We start from the raw sequence: 27,346 nt of genomic DNA on the forward strand, positions 1-27,346 counted from the left end.
TGAAACCAATATAACATCTCCACAGTCACAAATATACATTTCTGACATTCAAAAACAAAACAAAAACAAATCAGCGACCAATATAGCCACCTTTCTCTGCAAGGACACTCAAAAGCCTGCCATCCATGGATTCTGTCAGTGTTTTGATCTGTTCACCATCAACATTGCGTGCAACCACAGCCTCCCAGACACTGTTCAGAGAGGTGTACTGTTTTCCCTCCTTGTAAATCTCACATTTGATGATGGACCACAGGTTCTCAATGGGGTTCAGATCAGGTGAACAAGGAGGCCATGTCATTAGTTTTTCTTCTTTTATACCCTTTCTTGCCAGCCACGCTGTGGAGTACTTGGACGCGTGTGATGGAGCATTGTCCTGCATGAAAATCATGTTTTTCTTGAAGGATGCAGACTTCTTCCTGTACCACTGCTTGAAGAAGGTGTCTTCCAGAAACTGGCAGTAGGACTGGGAGTTGAGCTTGACTCCATCCTCAACCCGAAAAGGCCCCACAAGCTCATCTTTGATGATACCAGCCCAAACCAGTACTCCACCTCCACCTTGCTGGCGTCTGAGTCGGACTGGAGCTCTCTGCCCTTTACCAATCCAGCCACGGGCCCATCCATCTGGCCCATCAAGACTCACTCTCATTTCATCAGTCCATAAAACCTCAGAAAAATCAGTCTTGAGATATTTCTTGGCCCAGTCTTGACGTTTCAGCTTGTGTGTCTTGTTCAGTGGTGGTCGTCTTTCAGCCTTTCTTACCTTGGCCATGTCTCTGAGTATTGCACACTTTGTGCTTTTGGGCACTCCAGTGATGTTGCAGCTCTGAAATATGGCCAAACTGGTGGCAAGTGGCATCTTGGCAGCTGCACGCTTGACTTTTCTCAGTTCATGGGCAGTTATTTTGCGCCTTGGTTTTTCCACACGCTTCTTGCGACCCTGTTGACTATTTTGAATGAAACGCTTGATTGTTCGATGATCACGCTCAGAAGCTTTGCAATTTTAAGACTGCTGCGTCCCTCTGCAAGATATCTCACTATTTTTGACTTTTCTGAGCCTGTCAAGTCCTTCTTTTGACCCATTTTGCCAAAGGAAAGGAAGTTGCCTAATAATTATGCACACCTGATATAGGGTGTTGATGTCATTAGACCACACCCCTTCTCATTACAGAGATGCACATCACCTAATATGCTTAATTGGTAGTAGGCTTTCGAGCCTATACAGCTTGGAGTAAGACAACATGCATGAAGAGGATGATGTGGACAAAATACTCATTTGCCTAATAATTCTGCACTCCCTGTATTTATCCCCAAGGGGCAATTAAGATAGATGCATTTTTTTTTTTTATTATTATCTTTTCTTGTTAGTTTTCCCCTTTTATGGACTTTCCTGTCAACAAAAGTTTGGTTGCAGGCTGCAAACATGATTATTTATGTTGCAAAGTTAGACATTTTAACATGTGAGTCTGTGCCGACTAACTCACTTTAAAAACCTGCCTTAAGTGGCCATTAGAGGGACTGCAGTTATTTGCTTCATGAATTGACTTCATTTTTCAGACCTGGAGGTTTTTGCTTGATTAAATTACATACATAAAATATGTAATATATAAATACTCACTTTTTATTTTTTCCCAGTTGCATAAATAACCTATGAACATAACCAAAGTTTTAGTCTGAAAAGTCTTGGGGTTTTTTTTCCCTTTGTCTTTTCCTCTGCTCTTCCCATCTAAAAATTGTTGCAAGGCTCAGTTGCTGAGTGGATATTTTTTTACATCAAGTGATTTATACCCTCTGAAATGTCAGAAAGGTGTGAGAAATGGACTCCTTGTTGCCAGTGACTTGGTCGTAATAGAATGAGTGTTTTATTAAAATGGGCTGAAAAACCGATGTCACAAGACTTTTCCAGGAACATTTTTTTATTTTGGTCTCCGTGGTTACTCCATGTGTCTTTGCTCTTTGGTGTTTCTATGGTGACAAACTTTTTTCTCTCCTCTCTTCCTCTTTCAGTGTCATCCAGCCTCCGTTACCACTACCTATAGACAAGGTAAGAACAGAAGTATGTATGCGTGTTTTTGTTTGTGTTGTCCTGTCCCATGTCAAAGTGTCTCTCACTCACTCACATGTAGGGCTACACCTCAGAGAAGCATCTAAGAGTGTGTGTTTGTATTTCTAACACACATAAGTTGTCTTTAACCACACAGAGTGGAGTAGTCAGCTGACAGAGGAATGCAGAGATCCCTGCCAGTTGGTGCTGCAGCATTACAGAAATCCTTCATGTGCATCAAGGAGGAGGATTTTTTTCTGCCACTGTACAGGCTGTGGTTTCACATACATTTAGATGTTTGTCCACTCAAGTTTAAAAGGAAATTTGTCATTTTCTCAGAGCTAGGATGTGACCTCTCTAAACTGAAGTCCCACTGCTTTTGGAGATTAACTATTTGGATGGATTCATGATGTTCATAAGAGCTTAAAGTGCTTATACAGAAAAACCTTAGATTGCTTCCTTTTACTAAACTAATTACTAATGTGTGCAGTGATGTATAATTCAGAGTATTAGATTGGACTTGAAAGTTGAAAGTAAACTGTATGTGCTGTCACTGCACACATGCCTTGACTCGGTTTGTGTTTGGCAGATGGGTTAAAAAATGTTTTAATGTTTGAATTGTGTGTAAAAACTGCTTTTCACAGATAATGTCCATAATCCACACAGCGGGACATTATCTTTTATACAGTTGCACATAAATATTTTTATTTATATTATTTCATAAATATTTTAAATTTGGGCCAGTTTTGGTGGGATTCTCAATCCTACAAATCTAACACTTAAAACTTGGTGCAATGGTGTACAAAATTTTCCCAGTCTACAGTAATATTGGTCATTGCTGTCATGCTTCTTGGATTCTGCCTCTCCATGTGGGGTGAATTTCCAAGCTAAATTAAAAAATGCTAAAATTTGCAACACTGAAAGCTGCTGTTTCAGGAAGTCTCACAAACCTACACAGACAGGCTTCAAAGAGCATGAATGAAGGGTATACCAAAAACAAAAAACAAAACCAAAATACCCCGTACAATTTAAAGTACACTTTTTTTTGTTTTTCTATAAGTCAGGTGCTAAATTCAGTCATATAGACTTCTTTTGAAGTTCCAGAAGGAATTGGGGTTGATTTCTTAACCTCAATGTTGTAACATTGGGAAAATTCCTTAGTACTGTAATCGGGAAATTTGTTGTTAGAGTTTAGCTGATAAATTGACTAGCACCAACTTATTGTATGTACACTACAAGATTATTTCTGCATATAAAAATATTGGAATTTATCAAGAGACTTTGAGCTCCCCACAAAGTAAAATCTTTAGATGTATGAAAATATTGATTTTAATCAGTGTTTTTTTTTAAATAGTGGGATTTCCTTAGAATAAAGTTTTGTCTTTTTTATTTTTTTTATTTTTTTATTTTTTTTTTTGCAAATAGTCATAAAATAATAGGAAAGCACACAGATTTAAGCTCAGTAAGGCAACACGGACTGTTTTGAGCATGTAAAAACCTGTACTGGTATCAAGAAATTCCAGCAATAAGGTATCAACCCTTTGAAAAAGAAATAAAAAAAAGAAATCAGTAGAAATTACGAGCTTTAGTTGCTGTGGTTTGTTTTACAGTTACTTTGCAATTAGTTGAATTAGTCCGCATGCACCAGCTGGCTCCCAGTGCTGTTCACACAAGGGATAATTTATCATGTAATTTGAATGAACGAGTAAATCTTTGTCATATCATAACGAACACCTTTCTATAGTTTCTTGTACAACACCACATGTGATCATATAGACACGTGGTACTTTAACAATGTTTTGGGGGTTTTTTTGTTTTTTGTTTTTTTTAAAACGCATTATATACATGTAATGTAATGTAACCCTATGTGCCATACAGTGCAGTACCAGACTTATTGTTTACCCATAGTGTGTTGTACCAGGCTTCCTCTGTTGCCTCGCCCTGCTCTGATTCTTCCTCAGAACAGCAAAGACTCAGTATAACCTGTCTGAGGAATGTAGGCTGGTGTGTGAGCACGCCTGGGAGGAGCTATGATTACATTTGAGCCATTCTTAAACATAGTTAAGTGTTCTAAAGCAGGATCCTCACATCTCCCAGGTCTCAACACACATAGTCATATGTGTGTGTGTGTGTGTGTGTGTGTGTGTGTGTGTGTGTGTGTGTGTGTGTGTATAAATGTATTAAACCTTATGTAGGTTACAGACCCAAGTGTAAAAGGTGTTTTCCTCATTATGTTCTCATACTGGTAACAAACATAAAACATCGATAGCAAAGGGCATGCTGATTTGATTTGTACACATATATACAAGGATAAGAGAAAACCAGCTCACAGATCTATTATAAAAACCAACCAGCAGGAATAGCTGTGGACATACAAAGGTGACCATGTGGCTTTGATATTTCATGGTTAATCTGTTGTCTGACAACAGGAACATATTTATTATTTGCCTGTATTAAAATACTGTGTAAGTGTAAAGTCTGCGAGAAGCAAGCAGATGAAAATGGCTAAAAGAAATCCAGCTGAGCGTAACACTAATGGACATTATCAGTACTGCTTGTTATCAGTCACTCCTTAAAGTTTAATTTTCCACAGAGCTTTTTCCTGTGTACATGAAATCTTTCTTCAGATGATTGGAGAACCTGAACATGTCAGTGTGGTTATTTGTAGGCTGTATTGAGTGTTTTCATCGCTTTGCTTGCTATCACACAGACCGATTTGAAATTTGACTAGATTTGTAAGAATTCTTTCGTTAAATTCAACAGCCTCCAACAACAACAACAAAAAAAAAAACAGTACTAGCTTTAACACTTTTTTTGTGCTAAATATGTTTTGCTACTGGCAGTCAATAGCAGATAGTTAGCATCCATTCTATGATACACAACTTGGCATTGACCCAGGCTTAAAGTGTGGAAAAGCATGGGGCTGTGAAGGTACTGCATGTAGGCCACCAGAAGTAATTTACAATAAATATGTTTTTTCCCATATCAATTATACAACTTTAAAGAAAAAAACAGAACTAAGAAGAATACACTACATTATTCATTTTCTGACCCGTTTTTGATCCTGAAGTTATTTGTCATTATCAGAATGAAAGAGGTAAAAATTAAGTTGTGGCTACAACAGTAACAGTTGTTGGGGAACTACTTCTATGCAGCACTTACAAGTCTAAACGCAGCTTGTCACAGCACAGCTTTAATAAAGCAGATAAATGATGCATAGATAAACATTGCTGAGAGTCGTTCAGAAAATTCTGAAGCTCAAAGTAAATCAATGAAAGCAGAGAGTTATATATTTCATGTCGTGTTTTAATGATCAGAGTTGTGGTAAGGCTGAAATGTGGACCTGCACTGTTCCTGTGCTCTGTCTTCGTGTATGTTTGTTGTTGTATATTATGGTCAGCTTACTCTTTAACCTTTGGTTTTTCAGCTGTTTGTTGTCCTTGCATTCAAACAAAAGGCTGAATGAGTCTCAGACAACTGTCAGCATGTTTCCATGGTTTGTGTTTGTGTTTGTTTTTTAGGTTGCAGCCAACACTCCCAGTATGTATTCTCAGGAACTGTTCCAGCTCTCCCAGTATCTACAGGTAATACACTGACACCTACTGGACATATTTGAGAACTACACTAACAATAATGAGGAGTCTGAAATGTGATTGTGCTTCTCCTTATTTTCTTATTTATATAAATATATACAAACACAGTTAAACTGGTGCTTGCTCACATACAAATAATCATGGTGAGCCATAAGTTCAGGCTTCAGACTGCTCTAAACAGCTGGTTTGTGGCTGTTTTTGCAACATCTGTATGATGCCATGCAGAGGGATATCCTTCATATAGCTATCAGGCTTGAAGGCTCCACCCACCTACCGCTCAACCCTTGTGTTTACAAACGGCATCCAATCAGAAGAATGCAGGCTTACTCTGTTACAACCCAAGGGACTAAAGTTATGAAGCTGGGAAATGAACAGAATAGGTCTGCTTTAACAAGACAACATTGGGTTCTGTGAAGACTTGACAGGAGTATTTCTCTGATGTGAAATTGATGTGAAGTTTTATCTGATCTGAAAAATGGATTACATAATGAAAAGCATACATCAGAGGTCCTTACTAAAAAGCAACTTTCTATAATGCACAAAGAACTAAAATGAGGAATAAATGTTTAAATTATTTCTAAAGGAAGAGTGAAAAAAATCTGATTACTGATTTTGTTTTGTTTTTCTTTTCATTTTAAGTGATTGTAACTAAAAACGGAATCATTTATAATATTATCATAAATGTTGATGCACTGTACCAGAGTTAGCTTAGAAATAATTTGCATCCTCTGTCCCTCAGAAGGTTCCAAGCAAAGGTTACAATAAACCGCAAAGAAAAAGCAGCTAACTGAAGTTAACTGGTACACTAATATTAGTGGATAAAAATCAGACATTGTCATAAATAACTGTGTAAGCTTTTGTTTGTCCTGAGTTATTTTTCATCGATGACCTCCCTCTCACTCTCCAGGAGGCCTTACACAGAGAGCAGATGTTGGAGCAGAAGTTAGCCACTCTGCAGCGTCTGTTAGCCACCACTCAGGAGGCCTCAGAGAGCAGCTGGCAGGTAGGAAATACCACGTTTCATTCTTCATTTCTTCATTCTTCACAAGTTGAGGAACAAATGCAACAAGTGCAGCTGTGATCATGCTTTCTGGCAGTTCAGCATTCAGTCTTTTTAGTAACATAAAAGTATAGTGTTTCCCACAAATCATAAATATGAGCACAACAAAATGAGGCACAGCACTTTCATTGGTTATTTAGTAATAGAGCCTATAAAGAGTTGTGAACTTGGATTCACCCCGAGTTTGCAACATCATATCTAACTGCTCATATTTAATCAGGGTCATTTAGTACACTACGCTGCGATTAGTTAAACTAATTTGTGTTTTTTCCCCATAATTTTCATCTATAGATGGTATCTAATGTGATAAGGACTGCTGTAAACTAAGTGTGTGTCTCCTACAGGCTTTGATTGATGAGGACCGTCTGCTCTCCAGGCTGGAGGTGATGGGCAGTCAGATACAAGCTTACTCTAAGGTATACATACACTTAAAAAATGGCTGCATACTTCTACAATGAATCAAAACAAAGTTAAAATGATCATCGCCTTTTAAAATTCTCTTTCAGTCCCAGACGGAGGAAGGGATCCGTAAGGAACTCTTGGCTCTTCAGGAGGATAAACACAACTACGAGACAACGGCAAAGGAGTCTCTGAGGAGAGTTCTGCAGGAGAAGATTGAGGTGGTCAGGAAGCTGTCAGAGGTGGAGGTACGATACACGTGTGTGTATATGGTATGCACAGAATGAAAACTAATTAAAATTTCTAAGGTTAACATTTGGTGCCATCTCTGCTGTTGTGCAGCGCACGCTCAGTAACACCGAGGACGAGTGCACCCACCTGAAGGAGATGTCAGAAAGGAGTCAGGAGGAGCTGAGGGAGCTCGCCAACAAGTACAACGCGGCCGTTAATGAGATCAAGGAGCTCACTGACAAAATTAAGGTAACCGTCAAGGGAAAATTATTTATTTTCCTGCAGCATTAATTTGTTTTAAAACAAGTTTTATTTCAATGTGTTTTTGGAGATATATTTAGAATAAAATTATCTATAAATTCAGTAGAGGGAATCTGTGCTCATTTTAAGCTCATTTTGTGTTTTATCCTTCGACTCTGGTAGAGCAGCTTTGCATTATTTATAGTTCAGAATAATCCTTATTTATCAAAAATGGGAGCTGTGTTTTATGTAGCATATAATCTTTTTTTTCTGTTTGCTTTCTCCCCATTTCCCTCCTTATTCCACTTTTTTACCCTCGTCTTTGTCTTCTTCTGTTCCTTCCTTTGGCCTAACCTCTCTTACGTCCTTTTCTCCTCCTCCAGGCTGCAGAGGGCAGACAAGAGGAGCTCACTCAGCGGGGCGCGACAGAGAAGAGGGAGTTGGAACTACGGATTGAGGAAATGGAGGAGAAGGAGCAGGTTCTCCAGGCTCGCATCGAGGCTCTGCAGGCAGACAATGACTTCACCAATGAGAGGCTCGCTGCCCTGCAGGGTACAAACGCACGCACACACACACACTTCAATGCATGTGGCATTACACAGACTTGGACGCTTAATCCAATCATATGGTTGCGTAAATCAAAGCTTGATCCCAAAATGTAATAAAAGCAACTGGACAGCAACTTCTCATTCAGGAGGAGCTCAGAGTTGATCTGCTACTTGCAATTAGACATCTGAGTTTATTTAGGCATCCGATTAGGATGTTGGATCTGTTTTGCAATAATTCATGGAGAAAATGACAAAAAGTGTATTTTGACTAAATTGTGTGGAGGTCATATTACCGTAGTATGAGACAGGGGGCTGGTCAAAACTATTTATAACAAATGAAAGGTCTCCTTTTCACCTGTGCTTTGATAACATGCTCATCCTCTAGTCATAATCCTTTTGGCAGCTTAAAAAATGTCAACCCACTCGTGTACTTTGTGGTCCAGTAACTTAGAATATTTATAAAAATCATAGCCAATTTCAGTTTTGTACTGAATGACCTGGTTAAACTCATGATAGGTTGGATACATTAAATGATGGTTTTTCAGTCACCTGGTGATCAGTCTGCATCATCTGCATCTTTACAACTATACAGAGAGCCACACACACACAGTCCTATTTAACCCGCTGGCATAGTGATCCCTTTACGCCAGTCACTTTAACAACATAGCGCCTCTTGCGCAGGTCAGATCATGTCTTTGACCTGTGCTCGGACTTCCTGTCAGTCAACAATTCTCTCTGCTTTTGTTGTTGTTGTTGTTGTTGTTGTTTACAGTGCGGTTAGAACAGCTACAAGAGAAAAGCATTAAAGAGAACAACAGTCTGGGTGAGTCCACATGTCCTGGGTTTGCGTCATCTCCACCACCGTCTGTTTGTGTATCTCTATCACTTCCTCAGCCTCCACTAATGATGCATGACAGCTTCCTGCATGATTTCCATGTAATTTCCTGTTGCTTGCTGCTCTTATCACTGAACTTCTATCTGTCTGTCACGGGAATCTGGGTGTCTTCTGTTTTCGTCTTGTTTATGGTGGCATGCCATCCAGCCTTCGGGTTTCCATTTCCTCTGGTAGTTTATATCTTGGTGCAGGAACTGAAGCGTTCAAATAAGTCCTGAGAGTATTCAGAAAGTGTCAGCTTTTTCCACGTTTATAATCAGAAACAAAAACACTGAGATAAAATGACCTAAATTTAAGTTTTCAAATATTAGGAAGGTTAATAATAATTACTTTTAGATGATGTGACTTATAGAAATATGTTGTTACATAGCAATATTACTGGGGAGTTAACAGGAAGTGAAAATATTTTTATCAGGAATATATCCAGTGTTGAAAATCAGTGGAGAATATATTGGGCATGGTTGTCAGGCTCATTTGCAGCCCTCTCCCTTTATACGGACCTATTATATGAAAAGTGGCTGCACATGAGCGCACCCTGCAGCATTATTGACTAACTCATAAGTCACCAAAAATGGGAGCTGTAGGACCAGCATCATTTATGCTTATTACAGTATGAAATATAGCAAATATTTCCAACTTTTTAAAGATCGTCCTTATTATTCCAGTTATGACTTATTTGAAAAAGTAAACAAATATTAAAGCTTTACACTGCATGTTAAATCAAATTAGGGTATTAAGGCACTGCACACTAGCTGCATCCATCATACAGTATGTGGGTTCTTCTGCAAAAAACGTCGTGGTCATTTTCCAGAGATTTTAATGGTTCGCTGACCAATAAAGCAGCTCAGTTTTAAGGTGTAACTACATATATCTCTGCAATGATTCCAGCTGATGTAAGATGTTGCACTAGGCAACGGGAATAGAGGCGAGGTCCGAATTGAATGAGCAACTTGAGCAAAAAATTTTCTTTGTCTGTTTCGCAACTCTTCAGCTGTGATTCTTCTGATGCCATTAAGAAATGGAGGGGAAGCTTGATGACGCCCTTAGATGGCAGCTTGAGCTGTTTGGTTTAACTTTGCTGTTAGATAGCGAGAGGAAGAAAAATGTCGTTTGGAGAAAAGTGAGCGAGATAGGATTTTTTTTTTTTTTTTTTTTGGTACATTCTGAAACTGGGAGTTGAAATGCTGCAAGTGGGTCTCTGACGAACAGGTAAAAAAAAATATGATGTGAAACTAAGGCGAGTAAATATTTTACCTAAAACAACCCAAGGTTTGCTGATGCTGTGGCTCTGGTGATCTGAACTGTAATTTATGTTAAATTAATTGTTTTTACCCCTCAGCCGTAAAAGGCTGATGAGGTATTGTTGTCACACCGCCTAAAGCATTTTTTATAATGATTGTTCAGGGGTACATCTTTTCCTTAGGAATTAAAAAAGTATTTGGATTCTGATTCTAAAGTCTTTTGAAACCAAAGTGTTTCATGTGACCTTCAGTTTCAGCTCTGTGTGAAGCCCGTAGGATTTGTACAAGGCTTCATGTCCTTTAAATAGCTCGATGGTCGGTATATCCACTGGTGATAGTGATGGAATTTTTTTTTCTGGGGCTTTTTGGATAATCTGGGCTGTTTCTCTGGTTTCCAAACTGTCCACTGCTTTGTTTTTCTTCCTGTGGGGGAAAAAAGTAGCCTTGGTCACTGATTGACTTCTGGTCATTGAATGCCTGACACTCTGAACATGAATGCTGCGGGTGACTGGCTCACTGCACACCTCGCCACAGTAATCACCTTATGACGGAACCCGCCATCATTTAGACTCTGTGCTCAACATTTCTGGTGACGTTTCGACAAAATCGTCTATATCTGATCTGGTCACATGACAGATGTCGTCACTGTCCCCCACGGACCAGTAGAGGAGCTTGTCGAGGACAGAGATTCCACACAGCAGATACGCGAGAGCCAGGAGGAAGACGAGGATGAGGAGGATACAGACACCGATGATGGTGCAGTTGGGGAAGATGAAGATGCTGATGGTAGTTTAATTATCATAATAATAAACTATTTAATTTATATCTAGGCTTGTTTTTTTTTTAAAGGTTTTCCTTCACAGAATTAACAAAACAATGCTATTTTAATGCAAGTAATCAGAACAACATTTAGGGAATAATTTGCTCTTGATATTAATGGGGGTTTTTTGGGGGGGGGGGGGTATATAATTACAGAAATATAAAAATCGGTCCTTCAAATGACCCATTTAAAAAATAAATTTTTTAAATTTTGTGTTCTCCATTTTTTAGAAGTTTTTTTTTTTTTTTTTTTAGCATGGCTCTTTATTTTAGGATACAGATAAACTTTCTAATTTAAAAATGTATTTTATTTTTTTAAACACTTCTTTAAACCCTCTTAGTGAGGAACTAGTATTACCTAGTAATTTATAATGAGTGCAGAGTGACCTTAATCCCGTTCAAATCTGCCATCTCTAATTACTCCAACAAGGAGATCATGTGCTTGGTTTGGTTTCTGTCCTCTGGCAGGACTCAGTATTCAACTTAACACTGCCTCCTGCTTTTTTTCCTTTCATTTCCCTTTCTTTTTTAATGAATCACAGCAGATTTGCACTGGGTTAAGATCACAGACACTATCCAACCAGTTAAAACAGCCAGTTAAACATTCCTGCCACATCATATTACGCATGACTATCCTCCGGTTTTCTTGAAATAACCTATTTCAGACCGTGATACTTTACTTAAAGGGAGCATCATATTTTGCACATTTAAATGATAACTTGTTTGATCCGAGCCTTGAATTCAGGTTTTGTGTATTGTTACATTTTGGGGAGTTAAACTGTATCATTTCACATCTTTTTGATTTCACTTTGTTTTTGTAACATCTGTACTTGGATGCAAAAATAAGGTGGAATTATTATTATTATTTCTTCAAAATTCAAGCCGACTTGTGGAAACTGTTAGGCTGGTTAACTCGTTATTTCTTGTGCGTGATGTTGAAATGAAAACTTGCTGGGAGGCTTTATGTTTCCTGTCTGCTGTTTGCTTGTCCACATCTTGTCTGATGTGGTATCTGTCCAGAACCTTTGTGTTATAACTTTCTGTCTGACGAGACCAATTTTGGCTTTAATTTCAGCTCCATCCTTTTATCGCGCATCTATCTGTCCTCATAGTTCTCTGTAACTCGTTCTTTCATGCATTCTACCTGGTTCTACCTGTTTGTCCGTCATGATTTCTGTCTTTGGTTCTACCCGTCCAGTCTAAAACCGGGTTGGGTGTGGAGAGCCAATTCTCAACTGGATCCTGTTCCAGATTTGTCGATCCTTAAGAGCAATGTTTTTTGATTCTGCTTATCTAATCCAGAACATTAAGTCTTATGGTCTGCTCTTCAGTGTGCTTATATTGGCTACACAGGCACAAGCACATGGGATGCAGTATACCCACTTGTCTTGCAGTTCAATATAATATTGCAATAAAACCAGTTTAAAATCAGGACAAATTAAAAAAAACAAACTTAAAAAAAAAAAAATTGTATTGATCTGTGTTAAATCCATGATTCAATTTACCCTGGCATCGATAAGCAGAATCAATCAAATCTAAAAGAAATACCGGGCTGTGCTCTGATAGTCTTCATAGTAATGTCAGTTCTCTGTGTTTCTATCAGACAACTGTCATGTTAACAACAGCGGAGGAGACTCGACTAGAATCCAACAGTTGATTGAGTGTCCGCGTGAGTACAAGCATCCATTCCTGCTGTACACCGAAACACTTTTTCCTCATAATTTCCTTTACTTTCTTCCCTATGGAGGCCAAACAATGCCAGGAGAAGCCAAATGAAACTGTCAGAGCGCTTAAAAGTCATAAAATGGAAAGCACAACAATTAAGTTATACTTTTGCAATTTTTATTTTGTTTTCCTCAGAATTATAAAATCTGGACATTTACATTTAATAACTAAAAATTTCTTCCACTAAATTCCAATAATACCATAATATCCCCCTTTGTAATAATTTTAAAAAATTCTAAATTTCGAGATGTGATGTAATGAAATCTACATTTTTCTTACTCATTCTTCACATGCCTTAACACATCATCACATCTTTGGATTTTCCTGGTTTAAAGTTGTTTCTGTTCTTGCTCATTCTTCTTTACTTAACTAGTAAACTTTGATTAAATCTTTCGGATGAAGATTGTTTTTCTTTAATTGGATGTTTCTTCAGAGCAGTTTTATTTTGCGTGAAACAGGCTGATAAAGAGTATTCTTAGAAAACTGCAAGTGTTCTTTTCATAAAGACAGGCTAAGCAGTATAAACTTTTTAAGGTTGAGTAGTATTAAGCGTAGTAGTTAAACCTTAAGCAGCCAAACTATTTTATGCAGATATAATTGTTTAATGGCTATGTTTGTTTCCATGGTTTCAAACAGATGTTCTTTGCTGCTGTGGGTCTTTCAGTTTGTTCACTGCAAAATGTCATGTAGTACAAAGTAAAGAATAAAAATAAAGTATGTTTTTAAAAAACACAAGAAACAAAACAACATCGATTTCTAGCACAATTTTCTATTATCCTTGCCACACCAAAGGATGAACTCTTAAAGAAAAGTTATAGATAAGGTTGGGCGATATGTAAAATTTTTCCAGTCCAATAACCGATGATAGGCGATATATTCGTGCAGGTGACTTTTTGATGGGCGGAGCAGTGTAATTATGCACGGACTGATTTGTGCGTTTAGAATTTATACGTGTTTTTTTGGAGGGAATATTCTACCTTCTTTTCTTGTTTGTTTCAGTATTAATATAGCTACTTTTTGGATTATTTATTTATTTATTTATTAGAGATGCGGCAAATCGCACAAAAGACTTAACCTTACTAGGAGATGTTATATTTTTTTTATGTTTGCTGGAAGAGACATTTTGATTTTTAACTTACTTTTTGTTTAATTTTGTATTTGTTGTTTGGTTGAGTGTGTAAGACAGATAAATACCGGCATGGCCTGTAAACACAGAGTGGAAAAAAGAAGCCAGTTTTTTGGGGGGTTTTTGTTTAAATAAAATGTTTTTTTTCTGAATGTTTTTAAAGAATAGAGTCTATACTACTCTGCAAGAGCGACATCTTGTTTTTCTGTCGGCAGCAGCACATGAAATTTACCTCACTGCAGCTGGCACAGACATGAATGAGCTCTCTGAGTGATTATTTCTAAAATCACCACACAGCTGTTGTTTTTGACTGTTGTGAATGAAGAGAGCAAATATGTGTTATTGGGAAGATTAAGTTAAAGTGTTAATACTGTTTGTCAGATCATTTGAGCAGGCTTTAGCTGAAAAATTGTGAAACTAGAGGTTCATCATGAGGAACCAGGACCCACCTAAGCTTTAATTTCAGTTTTATTTTTCATGGAGTGAGAATAATTAGATTACATTTGGAGCCTGGTGATGTCTCACTGACCAAATGTTCCTGCATATTGAACTCTTTCTTCCTCTTTAAAAACAAACAAAAAAAACCCACACATATATTGGTTGCTTGGATTTCCTTATGGCATCTGTCATGTTTCTTCTGAAGCAGTTTTTTCCCTGCATGTTGCTTTTATAACTTTTCACTAAAGTGAAACAGATTTTTTTTCTCCCTTCGATTTCTTTTCCTTGTCTTCCTTCTCTTTTAGTTTCTTCATTTCACATAACTTTGGAAAATTTACCTTTTTACACATTGACCATGTCTTCACTCATACCGGAAACAGATGGTATGAGTGAAGAGTAGCAAGTGTGTGAAAACATTTGAGGAAAACATCATCCACTGTGGAATTTTTATTGCTGGTGTACCTTGTCGGTTGATTACATTTACTATCAGCTGTCAGCCACATTCTGGTGTGGTATATAATGCACAGATGGAGATTAGGACTTTAGATGAAGCTTTAGTTTTGTTTAAGGTCATTTGGAATTAATTGAAGTGAGCTGTGTTGATTTTGTAGTTTAATTTAACATTTATTGTGTGAACAGCTAATAACACCTGGTAAGCGTAGTTTGGCTTTTTCAAAGGTCTCGATTGCATTAAGTATTTATTTTTTATTAACTTTATTTCCACATTTGAATTCAGTTAGTTTTTGCTGTACAAAAATGTCATTGTATTTATCATACTGAATGTAAGGATACATAAGTGAGATGTCACTGCAGTAGTGAGTAATTACTTCAAATGGTAAATGGTAAATGGCCTGTATTTGTATAGCGCTTTACTAGTCCCTAAGGACCCCAAAGCGCTTTACACATCCAGTCATCCACCCATTCACGCACACATTCACACACTGCTGTCAGTTGTTTCACTGTTTTACACGTTTTTTCCAGTCGTCTGATAATTGTGTTAAAATGATTAATCTCTGATTCAGCTGTTCAGTTTGAGAAGTTTGAAATAAAACATTAGTTTTTCTGAATTTGTATACTAACACTTTTACTAACCAACTGCTAATCCAGCTGATAATGGTGGAGGTCCGATTTTATTTTCTGACTTATTTAAACTGATTCCTCCTGGTTTTCTGTTTTTTCTCTCTGCAGCCGTCAAACAGCTAAAGGAGACCGTCAGTTCTTCAATCCACAAACTGGCCAACTTTGATGGTAAGTTAATAACTCGGTTTCCTTTGGATTTCTTTGGGGGTTTTTTGAGTCCTGATATAGATTCATCCATGAACAAAAGCAAGCTAAATGGATTGCTGTTTTTTAAAACCTGAACTGAAATTTTCACCCTGATGTTTCTGAAGAAGTGATGGACGCCCACTTACAGAACAACCAGACGGCGGGAGATGACATCCTGACCAGCCCTGATCGACTCAAAGGTAGAGAACACACTTGAGTTAGAAATTAGGTTTTATGATATTGTTTTATTTTTTTTAAATGTTCAGTTTTAATGATCCCAAAATTACGTTTGATTTAAGTAGAAGTATAAATCTACCTGAACACTGTGCATGTGTTCCAGCTGCTTAAAGTAATTTATTGGTTTTGAATTTGATGGCATGTGTAAATGTGGACTGTCAAGTGATTACACTGTAGTTTTTAGTTAGTCCTGGCTGATGTGCGTGTTTGTTTTTGTTTGTGCGTCTACAGGGAATCAGATGGATGCCAAAGAGTCAGACATGTCCGACACTCTGAGTCCCAGCAAAGACCGCAGCAGTGATGACACATCAGGTCAGTGAAAACACCCACACATTCCTGCTCATCGGTTTAAGTCTAATTTTGGTGATTCCAAAATTTGTCTTGTGTTTTCTCAGTTTTACTGGAAAGGTTTTTCTTTTCGACCTAATTTCGAATAGCATTGACATCTGTTTAAAGTTTAGCTGTTCTGTCTCACACTGTCTGCTCTTCAATCTTTAATTACCGTAGTTTTCGGGTCATAAGCCGCTACTTTTTCCCCACACTGTGAACACTGCGGCTTATACTGACATGCGGCTAATGCATATTTTTTTTCATGCAGCCAAAAACATTTTGCCTGGTAACAGTAGACCAATCAAACTGATAAGTCGTATATATACGGTATATATTTTTATCGGTTGTTAAGAGACGTTGTAATGTTGTTTGTGCACTGTTCTGTAAAAAAACCATAAGCAACGCAATTTGTGTGTTACCGATACGTACGTATACTTAAAGGTAGCCGTGTTACAGGCGCTGTTCGAGGAAAAAAAGCATTTGCAGTATGTATTTTTGTATGTTACCATAACCTTTATGTTACCATGTTTACGTTACCTTACGGATCAAATTAAACGTTACAAATCCTCACGTGTAATATTTCTGTGTAAATATCTCATATTACAAATGAAACGCATACGGTTTAAAATCCGGTGCGGCCTGTACAAGTACAAAATTGATTTTCTTTCTACAATTAGAGCATTTAATCAGGTGCGCTCTGTAGTCCGGGATTTACAGTAATTATGGCATAGCTTCACAAATTGCTGAAAATGTTTAGATTTTTTCCTAAAGATTATAAATTAGTTGCCTGAAACAGAATGGTGTTTTGTGTCTTTTAAAATTAGTTGTTCTCTCTAGCAGTTTATTATGTCAGCATCTGAGTAGTCTTGAAACTGCTGGAGTATAGATCCTGAAGCAGCCATAGGAGTTTTATGCGTTTTTGTGTGTTTCAGATGGAAACATGAACGACCAAGAGCTGAATGAACCTCAGAACAGAGTAGCTCTGCTCAAAGGTAACTGTGGCCGTGCACCTGTGATCATAAACCCCAAAACACCGGGCCACCCAGTTTGATTATTGTATTTAACTGACCATTAGGGAGATGTTCAGCTGTGCTGGTCCCTGAAGGGCCTGGTGTTTTTTCCATTTTAGAGTTTGTGTCTACAGACTGTATGAAAGGTGGATGAAGCGAAGCCTGAAGTGCCTTAAACTCTCACCTTTGGGATAAGAAGTCTAGGTGTATTAAATATGAGTGGGAAAAAGGCATCATTGCCATGACCTGTGACCTCAGTAAACTGTTTCCTGCAGAGTTTGTGGTCTCAGGCGATATTTTAAATAAGCGCATTTTTTAAAGCTGGGATTACATTTACTTATGTGTAATATACACATGTAAATCTGAATAACTGAAAGGGCCCAGTCTAAACCAGGACATCCATCTTCTCAATAAAAGATCTACTAGCTACTATCTAGTCAGCTGGACACTCCCCACCGCCCCCACCCACTACACTCACGACTGACTGAAAAAATTAGTCCTGTCGGTTATGTTCAGTAAGTTGATATCCACACTGTCACTGTGTGCTCAGTCGTATATTCATATATTTATTTATTGAACAGTGAAGAAGTTAAGTCTGGAAAGTTCCTGTTTTCTGTTTTTTTTGAATAAAAATACAGACAATTTGTAGACTCTGACTTTTTCATTGAATGTTCAGGTTTTTTGAGAAGAAGAAGACTGTAACATAATAAATGATGTACTTAACATTTTGTATGTGTGTGTGGTTAGCTGAGCTGCATCGGGCCGGTCTAGAGCCTGGAGACACGGAGCAGGTCATCCACCATCTCCACAGAGAGCTTCTGGAGGCCCAAGAATTAGCCAACACCGGCAAGCAGAAATGTCTAGAGCTACAAGGTAACAGTGTTCTCACATGGCTGTGGATAATATATAGTAATATTTTATAATTAGAAATTTAATTGTAATTAATAGCTCGCAAACTTTGTTTGAATTAAAGTTTACCTCATACATTTTTACTACAGTATTATTGAGTTTGTGAGATGACAGTTCTTGCTCTGCATCTCTCCAATTATACGTTGCATGAAAATATAAAAGAACAGTGGTATAAACATAGTGACTGTGTGACTCTTGGTGTGCAGCTCTGTTGGAGGAGGAGAGGAGGAGTAACTCTCAGCTGACTGAGGAGTCGACCAAACAGATCCAGTTCTTGCAGAGTGAGTGAACACAGAGAAAAAGATGTACTATAGATTTGTATCAATGAGTATTTATCTGCCACATCTCACCTTCTATGTGTTTGTGTGTTTTTAGCTCAGCTTGGGAAGCTTCAGGCTGACATGGAGGCACTGAGGGAGCAGAGGGAGAGCACCATCTGCAGCACCAGAGAGGAGCTTTACTCTGCTCAGGAGGAGGTACTTCTTCACCTACTGTTGCTGCCAGTTCTTCGTCATAACTCTTCCTCACTTCTCTTCCATTTTGTCTTGAAACCTCTCTTGGCTAATGTGTAACATGTCAGACTCTTTATGGACTCCAGGGTTTGAGTGGGTCATTAACAACCCTTTAAAAGTTGAAAATACTAATGAGAGCTAAAAAAAAAACCTAACTAAAAAAAACTGAACTAAAACTAATAAAAGGGAAAATTTTAATTAACTGAATTAAGACAACAAACTGAAACAACATTGTGTGCTTACGAAAGTATATAAAACCAATTAAAGATATTCAGGGAATGTCTTTGGGTTTACTCAGTCTGGTTACATCTTTTACACACAAGTCCTCTAGAGGCTTTAGTGCATCTTACATCTTGCCTGTGGAAATATTTTTAAAAATATTTTCTTTTGAAATCATTATTGTAATAATAAAAAACATTGAAATTAATAAAAATTAAACTGTAACTAGACATTCTTGTTTCTAAAAATGACAAATGGTAAACATTGTGACATTGTTCTCTCATAGTCCTTCTTTTTAAGTTTATCAAAAACATATGGATTTTTTTATTTTTTTATTTTTTTTTTTTTTAAATGATTCAGGAACCCTGAAGTCTCTGTCACTCATTCTTCATTACCCAAAAAGTCTCCCTATTTGTCAGTTTGCAGTAAATTGCAGTCACATGACAAAGTGAGCGACCCACGGATTGTGTTTTTGCTATCAGATTCTCGTCCTGCGACATGCTATGGAGGCAGCCACGGCAGAGCGGGAGCGTGAGATCACTGTCCTGCAGACAGACCTGGTCAGCGTGCGCTCCGAGCTAGAGCACTGGAGGAACACAGCCGCCAAGTACGAGGAGGAGATCACCCGGCTGCAGGAGGCCTTCACGCAGCAGAAACAGCAGCAGACCGCTGCCAGCGAGCTGCAGGGTGAGCACTGCCTGCATGTTCGTCTGAGGCTGTCTGTTCATGTCTTTGAATCACTACTAATCATAACTGTGCGTCCTCTCTGTCTCGCTGCCACAGCGGAGTGCACTGCATTGCACCAGCGGTGTACGTGTTTGCAGCAGGACTGTGGTGGGCTGAGAGCTGAGAGGAAAACGCTCACAGAAAAACTGCACCGCCTGGAGGCTGAGCTGAGCAGGTACACACACATGTTGCTTTAAATTCTTTATTTGAATCCACTGTTTTATTTTTTTTTATTTTACTATACTGCAGTGCTGTCAGAATTAAACAAGATCACATTTAATTATTTGTCAAAAAAAGATCCACACATCTATAAACCATTTGAATATACCGTTACTAAATAAACACCACTTTGAAACTTATAGTCTCTTAACTGGATCTCAAGCTGAGAGTCTCGAAACCTGGAACATATCAAACTTTGTTAGGTGGACCTTAAAGTCTTTTGACAGGCGTGATCGAGTTGATGAATTCTGGCCCAGGACGGCTCTCAGGAGCACTGCCAAGTCAACAGATCAGGTTCAGAGTTTGGATTCAGCATTAAAGGGCAGGCTGAGGGTGAGACTGACAGAAGGAAACATGGTGTCCAGCTGATTCAGGCAGAGAAAGACGAGGAGATGACAGCTGACTGACAGCTTACTGAAACCATCTGCTAGATCTGTTCTCCGCTGAGAGAAAACACTGCTGCATGTTCTCACCACAACCACGTCCTCAGCAGGATTTTATCTGCGCCTCAGCTACAAATTTTTTAGTCTACAATAAACTGTACACATCTTTTGACTTTCTACAAAGCACTTGGACATGGACGATTTTTATCCTGCATATTGACAGCTGAGGTAAACAGTGGACTGACAGCCTACCCAGATAGCAAAAACCTCCGAGCTGGATCCAGTTTGGAGTCACTTTGCTGTTTGTATTTCCTGGTTTATTACTATTGTTGATATTATTCAAAAAAGTTCAGGTAGTATGTACAAAAAATGTTTTCTTATAAACAAACAGTAAACGGCCATTATGGGCTAATCTAATATAAATGTTTTTGATCTCTTGACTGAAAGAATCACATTATTCCTACAACAGCCACCTCAGCTAGAATGATGCGGTTGATTTGGGAGGAGTAAGCAAACAATTTGAGCTGACTGAAATCTATTGACAACTAGCTTTGAAATCTTACACACTGTAACTTTAAAGTTTAAAAAGGAATTTATTTAGATTTATTTAGTTGTTATGGAAGATAAATTGCCTGTAGAGTCAGAACCATGTTTTGTACCATGTACATATATTTTAAGTACAGTTGCACTCAAAAGTAATCAAGCATTTTTTTTCTCCTGTGTTTTAAGGATATCAAATCCCAGGAGAAGACTGAAAACCACTTTAAAGAGATCTCACTAATGAGAGTTGTCAGCATGTCCAAAGTTTGATTTTGCTGTTTATGGATCAATTTCTGCATTTGAACTCTTTCTGACGACATTTATGGAAACAAGTCAGAGTGTTTTTTAATGTTGATGACATTTTGTTGCAGCATTTACATAAACGAGCTAAATACAGAAATCACTGTTTACAGTACCAGTCCAAGGATTTGATCCACATGTTGGACAGGTTTTCAAAACTATAAACACAAGTATAAACTACATATTCCAGTTTATGTTGCATGTAGCTCTATAAACAGAAAATCATATTGGAGAGCTACGTCAAAAGGAATTTACCAGTGTGATTGGTTACAGAATCGAGTCTTACTCAGCTCCAGTAAAATGTTCTATCAGATCAAAATCTTCGCTGTCAATAAAAGAAATCCAGTCAGCACATAATTTTCCATATCATAATGCAGCGGTCCCCAACCCCCGGGCCTCGGACCGGTACCGGTCCGTGAGTCGTTTGGTACCGGGCCGCGAGAGTTGAGGTTCAGGTGTGAAATGTATGGTTTTCAGGGTTTTTATCGGTTTTCAGCGTTATTTTGTTATCGTTTTTATCGTTAACTCGGTTTTCCTGGGTCTTTTCACGTGTGTTATGAATAAATCTTCTTTTTTTCGGTACCGGCACTAGTTTTATTTTGTTGTATTTATCCGCGACACCTTATTGCCGGTCCGTGAAAATATTGTCGGGCATAAACCGGTCCGTGGCGCAAAAAAGGTTGGCGACCGCTGTCATAATGCATTTGTAAGATGGATGAGGTCAGTCAGTGCCGAGACACGCTGAGGACTTGGCTAAAAACATACCCTTAGTCTATTTTTGATGGATGGAGCACCAAGCTGCATAGTGCAGATAAGCAGGACAGGAAGCCAGACACAGAGGAAGCATACAGTTTGGTCATTTTTCAGAATAAAACACTGTATGAACCAGGCACTCATCTGTTTACCAGCAGCGATGGTGAACACGACTATCAAGAAGACACGACTATTTGTTAACATTAAGTCTCGCTCTTCTTAATGACAAAAGGAAATGCAATTTTTGTGCCTTTATTTGCAAAAATTATTTTAAAAAATGTTGTGCATCATGTGTAAGGTATCCCAGTTACACACAATGATTTATATATTTTATGTTTTATAATGGCTTCTGGTCAGAGTACAAAGTAATCTCTCTCAGTATTCCTACAAAGGTGCGCTTTTTTCCTACCATTGGATCTACATGATACTAATGAAATCACAGCTTTAGTTGTGACCACACAAGCCCCGCAAAGGGTGTTCAAACCCTTTGTCTATAAAATACAGCCAATTAGGGGGAAAAAAGCTGGTCTAAATAGAGAGGAGCTAAAAGAGCTTGTTTCAGACCGGATAAATTGAGGGCCTGCACAAAGGCCCAGTATAAGTGACTCTAGAGTACAGTGAAAAAAATATGAGCCTCATAAGTCTTCAGTTAGGTCACAGCATCGCGAATCCTTCGAGAGTTTCTAACATTGTTGGGAAATGTAGTGGAGTGATAACTGAGTAGACGTGTGATTTGGTGTGTTTGCAGCTCCAGGGAGCAGAGTCTGGTCCTCAGCAGCAGTCTGGAGTCTATGGAGAAGAGGGAGGAGGTTTTGCAGGACAAACTGGGTTCTCTGGAGAATCAGCACCTGCAGGACGCGAGCAGGCTAAAGAGCCAGCTGGACCAGGCCCAGGCCCGCACACATACACTGCAGAAAGAGGTACGCACACAGGATGGGATTTAAAAAATAAATAAATAGATAAAACACAGCAAAAGCCAGGTGAAGAAAGAGCAGAACAAATGGAAGAGATGAAAAATAAAAGTTGGAAATGGATCATTGAGTCTTTTGATAAATCCAGAGAGACTTAGGTCAGCACGAGTGAAGGTGGTTGAGCAGATGCCTAAGGCAGATGTGAATAAAGAGAGGAAACCACACTGGGGTTCTCAGAGAAATAAAATAAAATGTCCCAAAATGCATACAAGCAGCAGCCTGAACTAATTTTTGAGCTCCCTTATTTAAAAACAAAACCAAAAATGGTTCAGCTAATTAGATAAACAAACAGCTACACAAGCAAGCTGCAGTCAGGATCTGTTCAGTGGAGCACATCAAGTGACATTAATTGACAAGTTGGTGATTTATTGATTGTATGTTTGCTTCGGGGAATTGAAAGTTGTAAGAAATGAGGGAAAAACATCAATCTCGGCATTAGCAATTTGGCTGCCACCATGTTTGTATTTTTGGAGCTAGAAGGCGCAAACACTAACAGGCTGTCCATAAACTGTATATCACATATATCTGCTGGTGGGTGCGACATTACAGACTAATAATGTACTGAAATTTCAATCACTGAAATCAAAGAATTAACTTTTTCAACAGTCTGTAAGTACAGTTGACCAAACAGCAGTTTTAGTTATTATAATCAACTAAAACTGAAAATAAAAGTCCATTTTTTTCAAGTCAATTTATTTGTAAGTACAATTAAAAACAACACAGAATGACCAAAGTGCTGTAAAAAGTGAAGAAAACAAAACTAAAATATAATAAAAATGGGAAAAAAATCCTAAAAAATTTAAATGAAACCAAAGTTTTTTTGGGGGAAGTAAACTACCTAAAACAAGTTAGTTTTTGTGAACTTAGAAAACTAACTAAAATAAAATACTAACATAGAGGATAAATTCTTAGTTTTAGTAATTGTTAGTTCAAGGTTAGCTAGCCTGATCATAATAAAATAATAATTAAAAAGACTAAAACTAACAATTCAAACATTGAAAGATAAGAAATTCCAGTCTGGAAACTAACAAACTAGACTGACTTGAAAGCAAAAAGTCAAAATGAAATATAAATACAAGCTAATTAGAAAATACAAAATGATAATAACTCAGCAGGTCATAGTGTTTGTCAGATAGTTGTATAAATAGTCCAGTGTTTGTTGACTCAGTTATTGGTAACAGCAGCTAGTGAGCTTTTGTAAATGTGGCACTTGGTGGATTCTCCATCAGTTTTTAAAGGGACCTGTTATTCTTTTCTGGGAGTTTTTTTTCTATTCTTGGATCTGTATGATGTCACAAGGAAAAGGATATCCCAAAGAGGTTAACTTTACCTGGAAGTGAACCCTTTATGCAAATGGGCATAGAAATGACAGTGGTCATAGAAATAACAGTGGCGTATCTGTGTGTGTGTGTGTGTGTGTGTCTGTCTGCAGTATGAAGACACACAGTCCCAGCTGTCTGATCTCCGTCAGCGTTATGAGAGAACAGAGCAGGAGAAGCTGAACATCCACCAGGAGCTGGAGCAGTGCAAGAGCAACCTCAAGCTGCTGCAGGACAAGTCCAGCTCTGTGAGTGCCCACACCCACACTCTTTGTTCCTTTATGATAAAAAAAAAACACAGACTTGTGCTTGGACTGTTTTTCTTGTAATCTATGTTTGCTCAGCTTGAAGTTTTACCTTAATTTATTTTTGCTTTAAGGTTGCTTTTTATGCAGGTGAAGCTGCATTTTTATCCTGAATGTCACACAGCGTTAGTGTTGTCTAAATCCTATAAAAAGAGAACTGTCAATAACATCTTTGTTGAAAGTAGAAATGCTCATAATGCCAAATAATCACTGGTGAGGTAACAAAATAACATTTAAATTGTGATTTTTAAATGAATTCATGCAGCTCTGTGAACACAGTCAAAGGACTTGTGTGTTTATTTTGTGTGTGTGTGTTTTTTTTTTAAACTGACTCCTCTAGCCAAGGTGACAACATGTGACCTCACCGTCTCTCCTGGTTTATATCCTGTTCTGATAAATAAGCTGATAAATAAAAACTCTTGGAAACATTAATCAGAAAATCAGTGAGGCGGAGCAGCCTACTCTGTACCCCCCACCCCTTTTCTTCCTCTCCTCCTCCCTCAGCTCTTTGTCCTCTTCTTTCAACTGTTCAAGTGACAGCAGATTACATCAGGGTTTGTTGCAACTGAGCTTTAAACATTAAAAGTCCTGATTCAAAGTCCCTGGACCCAAATCAACATAGTGTTTTTTTTAAAACACAATATATCTAAAGGCCAATTTCTCTTCATTACAACCTTGTAATTTTGCGTCTTTAGTTTTTTTGGTAATAATAATGTTGCAATATCTGAGATCTGGGAACACGAAGGCCACACTAGAAAGTCTCATTGTTTCTGTTTGTTTATTTTATTTATTTTTTGATACAAAGTCTACAATTGATATCTATTATGAAAAAATAAAATAAAAAATCCACCATTGGTGTATGTTAAGTGAACTGATTCTCTTCTGTCCCACTTTTCTTTCATGGCCTTCTCCAATTCTCATTATCCTCACAGTGCATCGTCTTTGGGCGTTGCATGGGCTAAACTGCTAGTGGTCTGTAGCTGATACATTGTGGATAATGGAATGCGATCACTGGTTTGGAAGGTCTTCCACTACTTTTTGCTGGACCTTGCCATCCTAAACTAGGTTAACTATTGATCTAATGATGCTTATAAACCGGGTTGTAACGTAAATGGGGGCTTGTCCGAGATCTTTTTTTAATTCTTTTGTGGAGACTAAAATGTTTTTCTGCAGGATGAGTGAAGTTTTATTTGAGCTATGGAGATGGAAACCATCTCCATATCTCTTATGGAGATATCCAGATGGAAACCATGAAATGTTCAAGGCAGATTAAAACAAAACTCCAGATTTGATTGATTTATTTGGAAGGAAGGATGAATGGCACTGATGTGATCTAAAACTGTTTTTGGAAATGTCCATCAGGGTTACAAAAAGTAAGATTTTCTAGACAAAAGTATTTGTAGCTCATTTCACTGTGTTCCCAGATCTCATTAACTACTGTTTGCATTAATTAGCACTGATAGCAATGGAGCAAATAAGAACCTGATTATAAAAAACTAGAGTTACCCTCTCTTCACTCAGTGTGTTTCTGTTAGGCTTCTTTGTATGAACCGGTGTCTGTCGTGCTGTAAAGATCAGATTGAAACCAGCTGACAGACGGCAGCTGGAGGAGATCTGTTCCTGCTGCAGAAAAGTGTTGCTGTTTTAAAAGAGCCTGGTGACGGATGGCTGCTCCTCCGTGGTGTTTGTGAATGTGGCTGCTGAATGTGTAGAAATGTTGGTGCTGCTTCGTAGAAAACGGCTGATTGGAAACAAACCCAAACCCCCTCTCTGCCTCTCTCCCCTCTCCCCCTTTCTTCCCTCCCCCCTCGCTGTAGCTGCTCCATCCTCCATGTTGGTTTTGGTTGATTTCCTGGCTGATTTCTTCTTATCCCCTCTCCCCTCCAACCCCTCTCCCTTTTAGCCATCCATATTGCAGCCTGTCCAAGCCATATTCATGGGCCTTGTCCTGGCTCTGCTGTACTGGTGTTTCGGCCAGTTGTGGTAGAAAGGTACACACCGACATGACATCAGTCAATCTCTCTGCCGTCCTGTCTGTCCGTCTGTCTGTCTCTGATGCATCTATCTGTTTGTCATCACTGGAAGGAAAGATGTCAGAGGCGAAAGGGTCATTCTGATCTGTGATGAATTCAGGGTCATGAGTTTCAGCTGGAAAACTGACGTGCTGAAATTGAAAAGAAATCTCCCTCTGTGAACCCAACACAGGTTTGCGCCATGAGAGCTTATTATTTTTGAAAATAAGAACTATAGGCATTGCTGTTGAAAGTGAAAGTTCCTGTAAGCGTGTCCAACACAAAGAATTGTAATAATATATTTAGAAGTCTAATAGAGAAGCTTTGCATGACTCATGATTTTCTTATACTGGGCCTTAATGCAGAACTTCAGTGTGAATCCTGCTGTTTTACCTCCGCCCAGTTTAATTCAATTGTTTTTTGATTGGCAGCCCCTCATAAACAAAAAGTTGGAACACGTTCTGTACCTGATATGAGGCACCTTTGTAGGTCAGTCTCTCCTTCCAAACAAGCTACCAGAAGAGATTTTATTTTAGCTTATGTCATGTAGGAGCATAGTATTTCCCTCACTATGGGGTTGGACATTATCACATTTATAGATGTTTTACAGTCTTAACATTTTACTTTAATTGTGGCTAAAGTGCATTCCCTTTTTTCCCCCATATGTCCACACTTTTTTTTTTTTTTTTAAAAAAAGGTCATAAATTCAGTAACAAATTAACCTAAATAAGGAGGGAATGTAAGAGTAAGGAGCAGGTTATTACTGGCAAGCATCCAAATATTCCTAAACTACATCTTTCACCATTTGAATGCTAACAGCTCAGGATGATGATACATAAAGGTAACCCAGCTGTTAAAAGTGGAACTCTGAATTCTGATCACCAGATCGCTCTCTTCACCTCCTAAACTTCCATTTAAGACTGAGGATCATCTTAGCCATCATCATCATTATCATCATCATGGCGTCTGGTCCCTCGTC

General features: G+C 38.3%; 1 protein-coding gene across 10 annotated transcripts in view; it reads left to right on the forward strand.

Moving 5' to 3' along the window:
- Positions 1-27,346, forward strand: part of slmapa (sarcolemma associated protein a) — a 75,064-nt gene that overhangs the window by 40,836 nt on the left and 6,882 nt on the right. For 3 of the 10 annotated variants that reach the window (XR_005613044.1, XM_039612012.1, XM_039612018.1), the window contains 21 exons: positions 2,005-2,041; positions 5,563-5,625; positions 6,542-6,637; positions 7,039-7,110; positions 7,201-7,341; positions 7,436-7,573; positions 7,948-8,116; positions 8,885-8,935; positions 10,885-11,034; positions 12,671-12,736; positions 15,545-15,604; positions 15,748-15,822; positions 16,091-16,171; positions 17,122-17,181; positions 17,947-18,072; positions 18,315-18,389; positions 18,484-18,584; positions 19,322-19,526; positions 19,623-19,740; positions 22,509-22,680; positions 24,164-24,298. Coding sequence is in view for 9 of the 10 variants with exons in the window: in XM_039612012.1 (XP_039467946.1) it covers positions 2,005-2,041; positions 5,563-5,625; positions 6,542-6,637; positions 7,039-7,110; positions 7,201-7,341; positions 7,436-7,573; positions 7,948-8,116; positions 8,885-8,935; positions 10,885-11,034; positions 12,671-12,736; positions 15,545-15,604; positions 15,748-15,822; positions 16,091-16,171; positions 17,122-17,181; positions 17,947-18,072; positions 18,315-18,389; positions 18,484-18,584; positions 19,322-19,526; positions 19,623-19,740; positions 22,509-22,680; positions 24,164-24,298 (2,191 nt within the window). In the remaining variant the exon portion in view is untranslated. Of the gene's footprint in view, positions 1-2,004; positions 2,042-5,562; positions 5,626-6,541; positions 6,638-7,038; positions 7,111-7,200; positions 7,342-7,435; positions 7,574-7,947; positions 8,117-8,884; positions 8,936-10,884; positions 11,035-12,670; positions 12,737-15,544; positions 15,605-15,747; positions 15,823-16,090; positions 16,172-17,121; positions 17,182-17,946; positions 18,073-18,314; positions 18,390-18,483; positions 18,585-19,321; positions 19,527-19,622; positions 19,741-22,508; positions 22,681-24,163; positions 24,299-26,258; positions 26,347-27,346 lie in introns of all 10 variants that reach the window. The other 7 variants (XM_039612013.1, XM_039612019.1, XM_039612014.1 and 4 more) reach the window with 7 other exon arrangements.

Source organism: Oreochromis aureus, linkage group 5 (assembly GCF_013358895.1).
Source record: "Oreochromis aureus strain Israel breed Guangdong linkage group 5, ZZ_aureus, whole genome shotgun sequence".
Taxonomy (NCBI): domain Eukaryota; kingdom Metazoa; phylum Chordata; class Actinopteri; order Cichliformes; family Cichlidae; genus Oreochromis; species Oreochromis aureus.